General features: G+C 50.2%; 1 protein-coding gene across 7 annotated transcripts in view; it reads right to left on the bottom strand.

Moving 5' to 3' along the window:
- The window catches only part of MSI2 (musashi RNA binding protein 2), a 185605-nt gene that overhangs the window by 20995 nt on the left and 151366 nt on the right, over window positions 1-13244 (bottom strand). For 3 of the 7 annotated variants that reach the window (XM_042829936.1, XM_042829937.1, XM_042829939.1), the window contains exon 11: window positions 1193-1300. The exons of 1 other annotated variant lie outside the window; for it this stretch is intronic. In XM_042829936.1, coding sequence (XP_042685870.1) covers window positions 1193-1300 — 108 coding nt within the window. Of the gene's footprint in view, window positions 1-1192; window positions 1301-10357; window positions 11697-13244 lie in introns of those variants that run through there. 3 more of the 7 variants (XM_042829938.1, XM_042829940.1, XM_042829942.1) reach the window with 2 other exon arrangements.

The following is a 13244-nucleotide window of genomic DNA, read 5'->3' as shown; positions in this document are numbered from 1 at the left end:
TTTTTTTTTTTTTTTTTTTTTTTTTTTTTTTTTTTTTTTTTTTTTACTTTTGAAAACTTTTGTTTCCCTTGGTTAAGGGGCAGTGGGAGGAGCGAGGAGATTGGGACCCCCACAACCAGTCTGGCAAGTCACCCCTTAGGCGCTCTCTACATGCCACAAAATGGAACTGGTACAGATAATCCTTTGTAGCCTGCAAGCAGTGCCAGTTTGCATGGAACGGAGTTCTCCTGGTGTCTTGCTTTGGCCTCCACGGCATCAGGCTCACACACTGGGGCCCGTGCCCTCCTCCTGACCCAGTATGCAGCGGTTTGGTCGGTTCTTTCCTGGAAGAGCCCGGTTCACCCAGGGCACCTCCAGGAAAGTCACCGAGAAACCCCCACGTCAGGACTGCATCATGGGTGAGCTGGGAGCAGCCTCCAACGCCGCGGCCTCCGCCCGGCACAACACCCAGCGGCCGACCCCCGCAGCGGGCCCTGTGCCGGGGAGGCCGAGCACAGCGCTGCCCCCAGCCCGGCCCCGCGCCTCGTGCACCCATGGCCCTGCGGGATGGGACAGGCTGGTGGCTGGGCTGCCCAACCGGCAGCTCACTCATGAGTGCACTGAACGCTCCACGACCTCAGCAAAGCGCTAATTTGCACCTTTATCTGAATTTGAAGCCCAAAGTAATAACGGTAATTGGCCACGATTGATTTATTTCCCTTAAGGGGAAAAAAACGGAAGTGTTCGGAAGGACGGGAAGAAAAGCTTTGGCGTTTCCATGAGAAGCGGCCGGCGCACCGCAGGAAATGGCACACGGCCACCCGCGTGGGACCGACCCGCGGCGCCGGGGAGCAGAGCCTGCACAGCCCGGCCCTCACCTTCCATGAGAAACGAAAACTTTCTTTCGCAACACCGCAATTCTTTTTTCTTTTGGGTGTCCTTTATAATCTCGAATTTAAACAAAAGAAACCAACGTAATAAAGGGATAAATAAAGAAGCAAATCAGAATATCTACCCTGGTTTTGGCAGTTCTGACGCCAATCTCCTGCAAGGTGCTCCAGGCCCGTGGCCTCTGCTTGTAGTTTGGGGTTGGGATTTAGTTATTTTTTTTATCTTTTTGATCGATTGGTTTCAGATCCCCAGGATAAGCGTGAGGAAAATCAGAGAAATGATGGAGAGCTGCAGCCACACAGAATACCGACAGAGCTTTTACCTGACCCTGCACTCTGAGGGTTTGCTCTTCCACGGGCCCCCCTACCTGATCCTCTTGCTGCCGCCACGGCCGCCGCTGCTACTGGTCCATAAGCCGCTGCCGGAAAACCTGGCCGTGGAGAAAAGGAGAAGGGTAAAGAAAGAAGCCGGCGGCACCGCGCGCCTCTGCGGGGCGTCTGCCAGGGCAGTGCTGGCACACGGTTCCTGGGCACGGCGCTGCGGGAGGCGAGGGGCCGGGGCTGACCTCGCAGGGCCCCCACAGCCAACATCCCCTCCAGCAGGCAGGGCCGGCCCTTGCACACAGCGACGGCTGCATTTCGGTCGCTGCTTATTTGCAAGTGATAATAACGTGCCGATCTACAGACAGAGCAGTAATGGAAAACGGGGGAAGGGTCTCGTGTCAAGATCACAGATTTGCTGGGATGAAGCAGAAAAAAAACTCAACCGGAATGTAATTTAAAAAAGAAAGAAAGAAAAAAGCTTTTGATAGCAAAACAGCCGCAGATCAAGGAGCTTGAAGACACACACCCTGCTACAGGGGGCTGCAGATGAACGAAACGCTGCTACCAAGATTTCAGACTCGGTTTCCTTACTTAATTAATATTAACAGATCTCCAGAGGCTTTGACTTTCAATGTATATTTTAAGAGGGCAATGGCAAGGTCCAGGCAATCAACAGGAACCCCCACTACCCTGTGCTGCCACGTCAACAAAGCACTTGGAGCACTCCTGGTCCCTGGGAGCTCCTGCTGTCAGCCAGGACAGCCGCTGGTGCAAACTCTGCCTCAGCACTGCCCTCAGCAGCTCTGGGACTCGAGACCACAACTGCTTCGCGGTGCTGAAGAACCACAGAAAAACAACTGAGCCAAGAGAGAAGAGAACAGCAAGCTGAGAGATGGAGAGAGCGAGAGCCAGAGAAACCTGCCAACTACAAGCCTGCTACCACTACCATCCTACCTACGGGGAATCTACCAAGGGCATGAGCAGAGAGCAGCTAGGCTAGAGTCACTTAAGGCTACTTAAAACATTGATTAAAAAACAGACATACTTGCATTTAAATATGGTAATAGGGCTGTTGGGGGAAAAGAGAAAGTCCAGGTAAATGTATATGCAGGGTAACCCAGGCAGCTGCTCCCTGCGTACAGAGCCCATGCACAGCACAGCAAACCCTGCTACTTAACACCTACATGATTTGTTCATTACGTTGATGAACTGCTATGATCTCTGAGGAGCAGGATACAGAGGGAAGCACTTTCACATCAGGGGACGTTATAACCAAACACCAGAGTGCTAAATTCATCCCTGTTGGGGAACCCTGTTTGGCTCCCCCCAGCACATGGTAGCAGAGTTGCAATAGCCTGGAGCAAGAAGACCTTGATGTTAGAGAATCAAACCAGCATTAGCCGAGAGGGAACACACCTGCAGGATGAGTGCATTGCTCTGGGGCTCTGTTTTTGTGCAGAGCCACGCTCAAGCTGAACGCTGAGCTGGCAGTAAATGGGACAGAGCAGTGCTCACAGCCTCCCCCCTGCCTACCACAGAGCACATCCTGCTACCTCATCCCAAGCAGCGCCCACCATACCCCCATGCCGTGCTCAGGACCAGCTGCCCACCAGCAAACCCGTCACTTGGGGGCTCCGGAGGCCCTAAACCATCCGTAAGGGATCAGAGGAGCTGTGGATTTCCCAGGGAATCAAATGCCTCTGCCAAAACCAATCTAATACCTTTCACATCACCACGCATCTCCCGAAAGCAGCATAAAGGACAGGGCTGCAAAGTTTGTTTCTCTTGTTCAGCTGCCAGGGACTCTCAGTATCTATTTGAAATGCAGGACAAAAAGTTTTGCCATGCAAAAGGAGAATGAAATAACAAGGGTGGAGAAGGCTCTCCACAAAAAGAGCCTGAACAAAGCATCTATTATTGCGATCCGGAGCTCAGTACGGACAGATGTGTGAAAAATTAATCCCTCCTCCCTGAAAGAAAGCTGTTCTTTTGACTATGAGATGAAAGCCTCTGCGCCAGAGGCACTGCACAGCTCCATGCAATGGTGCTGCTCACGCTGGCTGGGACGGCTGCGTGGGGCTGCACAGGTGGGAGATGGGAGCAGAGGCTGATTATCTGTATTGGCAAAAGCCTGCTTACCAACACACACAGACGGGTTCCATCACTGGAGGATCCCTAAATCAATCCAACATGCTGAAAGTAATCAGTCCCACACACTGAAATTACATTTGCCATGCGCTGCATTAATCAGCTCCTTCAGTCAAAAACAAATTTCCCACTCATCACGCTGCTGAGCACATTAATGCTGCGTGCTGTCTAAGAACACAGCCAATCCACTTCTTGTTCTTACGGAGCTCTTTGTCCCTGTGTCTCTTGGCAGTGACACCATCTCCGTTTCACAGACGGTACAAAACGCAGCACAAGGAGCAAAGTCACTTGGGAAAGGTATTTGAAAAAGGGAACCACTGTGCTGCTTTCTGTGCCCCCAAAGGGACCTCCCTGTTGGAGAACCTCCTCCAGGTCCCACCAGCACCTCGGGGTGAGGATGCCCTCCCGTTCCCAGCAGCCACAGCCCCTTCCCCTGTGCCTGAGTTTGGCCCATCACAGGTACCCACACAGCTCCCCACATGCTGCTCCCTGGCAGCTCTGAAGCTCCATGGGAAATGGAAAGGGGTGGAAGGAGAGATCTCCTCATAATCATGTTTGCATGAGGGGCTCCAGACTCGCAGAAAAGATCCCTGCCCTCCTCTGTGAGTCCTCTGCATATAATTACAGAAAACAAGATAGCAAAGCTGTTCAAAAGGCCCAAAGTGCCTACTTCAGGCACTGCAATTAGAAGGTATTTTACAATAAATGTTTTCCACGGGCTTACACACTGACCAGGAAAGCCCTGAGGATTCACAGCAATTTCATGCTCTCTTATTGTTCAGAATGAGCCAAAGCCAGTGTTTGGAGTTCAATTTCTCACAGATACATTTTTCTGCTTCCCGCACCAACAGTTTCCCTATAAACGCCAAAGCAGCCCCATGCAATGGGGCACGGACACGTCTGTTTCCAGAAGCCCTACCCTACGGTCACAGCTCGAGGCAGCGGCCCTCTCCACGCCAGTGCCTTCTCCAGCACAGAAACAAGTCAGGGAGCAGCAGGCTGGCAGTGGGACAGGAGCTCAGAGGGCAGCATGCGGCCAATGGGGCAACCAGCAATTGCTGTGGGCCACGTCCCACTCAGCCCTGAAGCACACACGATGCTGCACTGTAGGAACACTGGGACAAGAGCAACCACACCCCCCAAAAGTCACGAGGACCAAGATATCCCTTTTCCTATCAATAAATACTATGCAAACAATTTTCTCTGCTTCCTACTGACTAAAGCACGTGGGCATGTGAGGTCGCATGGCAAGAGTCTAGCAATGAGCATATGTGGCCTCAGCACCAGATTTCAGAAAAACCACCAAAATTATTACAGAATCACAGAACGGATGGAGTTGGAAGGGACCTCTGAAGGCCATCAGATCCCACTGCCCGGCAATGCACGGACACTCACAGCTCCATCAGTGCTCAGGGCTGCCTCCCCTGACCTCGGCTGTCTGCAGGGACAGGGCAGCACCACCTCTACGGGCAGCCTGTGCTGCCCCTACTGTAAAAAACTTCCTTACATCCAACCGGAATCTCCCCTCTATGTAGTTTGGCCCCTTGGCCTGTCACAATGGACCCTGGAACATATGCTGGGAGCTCCACTGATCTCCCAGGGGAAAAAGCACCAAGTTGCCAATGCAGAAATGTCTGCAGGTGGAGCAGGAGAGGGGGAACCGATGCCCTCCTTTCACACAGCGTTACCAGCGGCTTTGATCAGCGCAGGAGAGCAGCGCGAGGCTCACAGCTGTCATTTCAGATGGGTTCTCGCCCGCATTATTCTTTCCATTAGGCAGTGTTATCCTCTTTGTCGGATCTTTAGGCTTCATTTCAAAAGTATCAGACTCGCAACCATGAAGCAGAAGAGCCCGCTGCCTTTTTTGGGAGGCAGGCAGGCATGGGTCCAATTTACCCGACACAAACGCAGCCTTTAATGGTGAGCACACATGAGGGAAAGCTCAATCCCAAAACAATCCCTTTATGCTCAAAACTTTCATCTTTCAGTCCTCCATCTCCCCCCCCCCCCCCTCCTTTTCTACAAGGAACAAAAATGAAAAAGCAAACGCAGCCGCCGTGTCAAGCTTTAGATGAACAGCCAACCACTCACCGCTGGAGGAACACACCCAGAGAAATCAAACTCCATCTAGGCTCACTGAAAGATCAGGACAGCACTGGACCGCTCAGAACCCGCTGTTGTGCTTTAGGAGCAATAATCTCTCCTGGATTTGACTGCAGACCCCACGAAGCTCTCCCACAGAGCAGCACGGCGCCGGGCAGCGCTCATGGGCACACAGTCTGCTGCCCAAGCTTCCCATCAACTTCACCAACACTTTAAGCATCCCCAGGCCTGCCCAGAGTTATCCTGACAGCCCCATTAAGCGCTTCCCTTTGTCTTTATATGCTGTGGTACATCAAGCTTATTAAAATCTATTTCAGCAGGTCAGAAAATTAGCGAACTTCAGATTCAGCACATCGCGCATAATGGAAACCTCATTAGCAGCCCTCTGTGATTCAAGGCACAGCCGCTGCTGTTTGAGATGTGCGACGCGTCGCGGGTCGCGGTGGGGAAACGCTCCACGTCAGACACGCCGCGCTTTCCGCACCGGATGTGTGCTCGTGTTCTTGTGAGCAAATATTTCTGCTCTGGAGTTTCAACAAAACAATAAAATCCAAATATAGTTAATTCGAAATTTGGCACTTGCGCTTTATGTACAGCGAACGACCCATTTTTCAGCTGTTTACCGCTCTCAGGCCACGGTTTTTAAAACGAGAATGATGCACTTTTGCCCAGTAATTACTTTATGCATCGCTGAGACAAAGCCTTGTTTGTCTCCAAATTATCGTTCCGTGTCATTTTGAGTGTAATAACCCTTCTGCAGTTATTTCACCAGGCAGAAAACCGGGGAAGTTCTCAAAGGCAAATGGCTCGTTTTCAGTAAAGTATTCATGTAAAAAAAGCCCAAAAAACAAAAGCCACAAAAAAAAAGAAAGAAAACCCCCAAAACCAAAGCAAGGGCTGCTAGCTGCCTTAGTCTATTTACTCTCCTTAAGGCATCCACTCAGCTCCTCAACTGTGACTTACAAACACTGCACCTCCCACCACCCAATGCTTCAGCTCCGTACGTAATCTTCCCTAATTTCCTAATCTGGTAAAACACAGGGAATTATGAGCTTCAGGTGAAAGCAGCTCATGTGCATGAAAGAGAATCTCAACTAAATCGCTTCCTAAAAGCAAGTAATTCTCTTTAGTACTAAGCTGATTGCCCCACTGAAAGCATTTCTCATTCTAAAGCCCAGAGCCAAATGCTTACCATCGACATCTAATAAACAAGGTCTATAGAAGAGGAAGGCTGGCAGCAGGGGAAATGCCTGTGGGCTCCCCCAGCCCCGGCCCAGCAGCGCTGAATTGTCACCTGCTGCTAACAGACAGGGCAGGGAGGAGGGAAGAGCATCATGGCATGTATTTAAAGTTCAGCAAAGCGGCGCTGATTTGCTTAAAGCCTCATTTGAGTGCTTCGATGGTATGGAAAATGAGCTATTTTGTTTAAACAGCTTGCTTAAATTTTTATGAATGATCTAAACTATCTGGGTAAGTATTATTAAAAGACGGATCCCAGGCTATGAAAAAACACATAAGAAAAACCCACGTCTGAAAGCTGGAGCTGGAAGAACCAGAGCGTAAGGGAGGCAGCTCCAGCAGAGAGATGATTAAGCAGAGGGCTGGCAGCTCTGCACCCCGTGCGGGGTCCTAGGAGCAAAAGCCGCTCCTGATGCTGCACCACAGCCGTGTGGTCAACACATCCCTGCAGCTCTGTGCTAGAGGAACTGCTGCTGGGCAGCTCAGACCCACGTCACAAAAACAGGCTGAGCAGAGGATGGTGAGGCTCAGCCTGAAGCCCTCAGAGCAGCGCTGCAGTGCCGACAGTGCGCTGCTTTGGGGAGGAGGCGCACCTGGAGGCGACTGGATGCTTCAGTACAAGCGTGGAACCCTATCACTAAATGCCTCTGAAAAACATTCACATTGGAACGTTTTCCTGTTTTATGAAGAATTACCTCTACGAGTTCTTTTTCAGCCCCTCGCTCTATCTGTAACAGCCTTATGGCTAGGGATCAGGCCCTCAGCCTCTGCAGGTCCACACAGGCAAGCTGCCCCACTCCATGTAGCTGGGCACGCAGAACCCCTCACAGCAGAATGGCATCTCCAGATCGCATCATTTGCTCCATGGGGTGATCTCTGCTTTGTCCCACACGTTCTGCTCGAGTTACAGCTCTTAGCTGTTGTAAATAACTCCTGTTACATTTCCCGGTCTCTGCTCACCACGCAGTCGCACAGGAGCAGCAGGCTGTGAAGTTTGCTCCTTCCTGTCCTCCTCATCCCCTTAGGACCACTCATTCCCACAGCAATGGCTGTGGATATTTACAGCCTGGCTCTTGCACAGTTCAGTGAGCAGCTGGGAATGGGCAGCGGCTCCCAAGGTTGGCAGTCAGGGTGCTCCTCCTGCTCAGGCACCGAGTAAGGAAAAGCCTAAGGAAGAACAGGACATGCTTTGGTCCTTCAGATGAGCTCTTTGGGGAAATCTTACCAGCACCCGCATGCAGCACAGAGCCTTCTTCATGCCCTGCTGTCAGCTGGACCACAGACCAGGATCAGCGGAGGCCACCCGTCCAACTCAGCACCAGGATATTATTTGAAAGGGCAGAGGACATAAGAGGTGCGAATTTCTACAAAGCACTTCTGTGCAACACAAAAAAATAAACTCATAAACAAAGGATACCTATAAAAGGCAAAGCTGCCAAAGCTCTGCTTGGGCTCAGACAACAGCTCTAGGCATTCTTTTTTTCTTAATCAAAACAAAACTCTTATCATCTCAATACAACTTGAAGGAGTACCTTCTGGCTGGGAATGTATGGGCTTCGCTACATTCATTCCTCAGTTTGTCAGCTGCTCTTTCAGTTCAGTTGCTCCTCACTGCCGGGATGCAGCTGCACCAAGAACTCCTCAGCCTGTCCTTTGCCAACCAGAGAAACCCAAACTCTTAATTTTTAGACCAGGTCAAGTCCATGGCCTTTGTTTTCATTGGTGGAGGGAAAACTAAGACTTCTGAAGAGCTACAATTAAGGTGATTCTAGCAGATTTCAAACGCGCTTTGTGAACCATTTGATGCCATGCAGGTGCAGTAATGTGTTTTTTTGGTGAACAAAAGCACGCAGTGCAGGGATGATGGCAGCAGACTTTAAGCTGTTAAGAAAAGGTTAGACAAAGGAGCGAGAGCAGCTCCAGCTTCATTCAGCATCTCGCTGACGCAAGGTTTCACTAACTGAACAGACTACACCAAGTGTGCTTTGCATTGCCTCCTCCTATTCTGCAGCTGCCAGTAACTTCTGTCTTCCTTAATGTTAAGTTTGATCACTAAATTATCATGTCCAGACAAACACATTCCTTGTTAGACAAGTCTACAACTTGTGTAACAGCACTTTACAAGAGTGTGTTAGAGAGCAGACTCCTTCAGTACTAACTTCACTACTCCCTGCGAGCAAGGAAACCACATGCAAGCAGCATCTCAGCTTTCGGAACTTCCCCATCACCTGAGCAGACAGCTGGGTGCTGGGGAACAGAAGGGAGCTTGGGATCCTGGCAGCACCACGCATGTTGGGCTGGGAGATGGAGCTCAGCCGGTGCAGCTGGGCAGAACCACAGCTCAGTCCTTGGAGGGGAGCCGCTCTGCACCTCTGCTGAGCGAACATCCTGCTCCCAGCCTGGCCAGGCCATACCCAGCACCACACCAGGTGAAACTATGGACATGCTCGTTTCCTCCCAGTCTTACTGCACTTCTCTTAGATTACTTAAAAAGGAGTGGGGAACCAAGAGACCTGCAGGAACAAAGCCAGCTCACAGCTTTGTAGCACTGCTGAATGTCCTCAGCACCAGAAAGAGGTAAGAAGGAAGCTGCCCTTTCTTTCAGACAATACAAAAGAAGCCTTAAGCATGTCATTACTATAATCGTTACCTTTGCCTCTGGTACCAGCTCTTTTTCTTGACCCAGAAAGCAGCTACCACACCTATCAGGTAAGCATCACGAAGTAACTTTTAGGGAAGGACACCATCCTACTCAGAATCAACTGCTGATGAGTGAGCAGTGTGCAACTGCTATCAGGAAAGAAACCGAACTGAACTCTGTACATTAGCAGAAAGTTGGCTTGGTTTTAAATATTCTCATAATAATGGAAAGTCCCCGTTCAGACTCAGCTCCCTTGCACTGTGTGTCTGCAGCAGGAGCACAACGCAGAACCAGGCTCCAGGCTTTGCAGACTATGGGTTATTAAGGTGCAAGTGTTCTTACGGGAGCTCAGGAAAGTCTGTGATAATATCCGGCTTTCCCACCTCTTCCCACATACAAAGGCTTTAATAAACTTTAACAAACACACAAGCAAACAAACCCTGAATTAAAAAGAAATTTAAATTCCTGAGCTGAAGGCTTCTAAGCAACTCTGACATCCTCCAGCACCCGGGCAGTGACAGCAGATGGGCTCACAGTGACACCCACAGCGATGGCAGCTCTGCATTCTGCAGCACCACTCGGGGCAAATGCTGCCATCGCAGCACAGGACCTTCTGCCATGACACTGCCCACATCGTCCCTTCCATTTCCAAACAGCAAAGAGCCTCCTGCTCACCAGTGCTGGACAGGGATTTCTACCACAGCTACAGTTTGGTGCTCCAACCCACCTCGGTCACTGCTGGGAATGCTGCAACCTTACGGGCAGACACCGCTCTCCCCCAGCTATCAGTGCACTGTCATTGCTTTTGATTTAATTTTTGCTGCCAACACACCTCATACGTAACCATTCGTCTGCAGGCTCTTCCAAGAGTGGCTCACGTGCTGGGAGTGGTGGTGGTGTCATTCTTTTATTAAGCTGTCATTGGTACTGGTTATTTGGTGCATCCAAACCAAAATATTAAATCTGCAAAGCTAAGAGAGCAGCAACACAGCACATCCGTTGTAAACAATTTATTATTATTTTCTACCTCAGTTACTTACAGGATAAAAGTCATAAAAAAAAAAAAAAAAGCACAGATGGACTATTTACAAAAAATGAGAAAATTCACAATAGCCGAAATGTTTGCAAATCATGCACACTAAGACAAGTTCACAAAAGCAAAGCAATTCATAGCAAAAAAAAAAAAACAAACAAAATAATAAGAAGCCATACAGATTAAAAAAGCTATTGCCTGCAGAAAAGTAAAAAGGAAACTAACCAATCGTTACATCAAGCATCTTTAATGAAATGAACAGCACAGCCGTGTATCGCAGAGCCTTTGACACCGACATTTTAAACAAGTGGATTAACAAACATTAAAATGCATTACAGTTCTACTGTAAGCATGCAATTTACTTCTCACAAACTTATAAGGTAGGTAGAAACACTTAAAAAAAAAGATACCATGTGTGTTTTCTACCCAAACCAGCAGAATCTGGTCGTGTTAAAGCGGAGCCAATGGACAGCAGCAGATCACCGGTTTGCAGTTCGGGCATTTGGGTGGAGATTGAGAGGTGCAGCACAGCTGAAAGCAGCACAGCAAAAGCCCCTCCTGCCCAAATTTAAGCAACCTGCTCACAATTTGCAAGCAAAAGCAATTGCAGGAGGAGATGGAAGCATCGCCCGCTGCAGGAGGCGGGGGGCTGGCATTGAGGGGATGGCACTGAGGGGGGGACGCTGCGGTTCAGCGGTGGCCACACAGAAGCCACCGACCCCAACCCCGAGGCAGCAGCTGCCCCAGGCAGAGCCGCCCCACAGCCAGGCACGGCCATGGGTGGGTGCTGCAGTGTGAGAAGAGCTCGCTGGGGACAATCCAACCCTGATCCATTGGAACCCCAGCAAGAGGAGACGGCGGCCTCGCTCCGCTCTCGACTTGTGCTGCTGAACAAAGTGCCAGCATCCCTCTGGGGCCAGCTGTGAGGCCCAACCGTTGTTTTCGCTCCCTGGTCAGAATTATGCTTAAGAAGTTTGTGAGAAGTCATGCCTTCGTAATGCCCCTCTCCCCATCCCTGTGAGTTACATTCCAAGTGGGCATTAAAAACTCATAACAAAGCAGAGGGAAAAAATAACAGAATTAAAAAAAAGATAATAAAAAGCAAAACTCAAAGCAGTGAGGATATGGAGCCTTTAAAAAAATAAAGTAAAAAGTCCATTCAATCAAACCAGCCAGCAAGAGCAGCAATTTCTCAGTGGACATTGATATTAACATGGACCACCCAGGCTTTGTCTGTCTCTCTCTCTCTCATTAGCACTGTAGTAAACCCCGATTAATTTGTTATGCATCTTTAAGAACTAGTTGATAAAAATTATGTCTTGTGAAATCGGCAAATAGTCTGCAAAGTGAAATAAGAACAGAAATTAATAGATTAAACTGAAAAGATAAGTCCCAGAAATTAAAAAAAAAAAAAAAAAAAGACACAGAAAGGGGAGTGATTGTAAAAAATAAATAAATAAAAAAAAGAGGCTAAGTGCTGAGTTACAAAGGCCTAGAGGAAAAAATAACGATGGGAGAAGATAGAACCGTCGAACAGTCGCCCAAGTGCCTGTGTGCGCTGTGCTGCAGGGCCAGCGGGCAGAACGGCAGATGTCAGACCCTCTGAGCAGGCTGCCCATGCTCCCCAACACCCCACGTCCCACCCAACGCCCTGTAACCCCCCAACGCCGCCGCACTCGCTGCCCCAGGCGCCCTCCCGGCTCCATGCAGTGCACACTGCACACCGCCCAACCCCCAGCACGGCAGCAGCCCCCGCACTGCCGTGAGTGGTGCTGCTCCCGGTGCCAGCCTGGCCAGGAGCTGCTGCTTCTCCTGCCAGCCCCGCTTTCGAGCTGCCCCCGGTGCAGGCGGCACGGCCAGGCTGGCACTGAGTGCAGCGCTCGCTGGAGGTAACGTTTCTCTTTGATTTTCTCCTGTGCCACAATCTCTGCAAGAGACTGAACATAACCAGACAATCATGGGAAGATCACCCAAACCTCCAGGACAGCGTATGTCAGGATGGCTGAAGCTCAACACACCTCCACGTTCAACAGCCAGACACGCTCATTTCAGTTATGTTTATAATTAAAGCCACCTGAGCTGTGCTGATTTTCACCATGTAACCTATCAAGACTGTCTCTTGTCTCTGCTCTCACACAGATCAGTCACCACAGAAACCCCACGAGCCTGCCCTGCTGCTGTGGGGCACACAGGGCACCAGCCGTGCTGCCCGCCCCAGCAGCACTGTGCAAAGGACACAGTACAGGTGGGGAATAGGCAGGTGAGCATAACACAGAACTGCTGCATCTGCAAAGCCTAGAAATAGAGGAAAAAAAAAAATATCTAACACCGGCTTGCCTCGATGCTACTCATCCTGCAGACACCAGATCTGCAGTGCAAGGACATCATTCATCCTATGGATGTTAATAACACATATCCTTTCCACGCAACACTCCTTCCTATTGATGCCACAGCCATATCTATGACTCACATGCCTAAGGCACAGCCAAGCCCTACTCCTTGTCCTCTGTCCCACCCAGGATCAACCTGACAAGCGCTCGAGAATTTAATCTGCTGCTGCAGCATGCAGGGAGATTAGCTCCCAACACAGCACCAACACAGCCGCTGTAACTCAGCACACAGCACTGACCACAGCAGCCACAGCTCTGTGTAATCTAGTAACATCCCTGAGAAGCACTATATGTGAAGGAAAAAGGGCTCTCAGCCCTTTTTCTCAGCAGTGCTCACAGACCTGGGAGGGGAGCACAGCACAGAGCCAGAGCCCAGAGAGGGGAGTGAGCACAGCACAGGATGCCGGAAGGACGCGGCGGGCACCAAAGGAGGCAGCAATGTTGGAGGGCAGAACGGCCCTCCTGCTGGATGCGAACGTACCACGGTGTGGGGAGCA

This window comes from Centrocercus urophasianus, unplaced genomic scaffold (genome assembly GCF_019232065.1).
Source record: "Centrocercus urophasianus isolate 14NV4802_14NV808 unplaced genomic scaffold, USGS_Curo_1.0 seq_33, whole genome shotgun sequence".
Classification (NCBI taxonomy): domain Eukaryota; kingdom Metazoa; phylum Chordata; class Aves; order Galliformes; family Phasianidae; genus Centrocercus; species Centrocercus urophasianus.
This window is presented reverse-complemented; position numbering and strand designations above follow the sequence as displayed.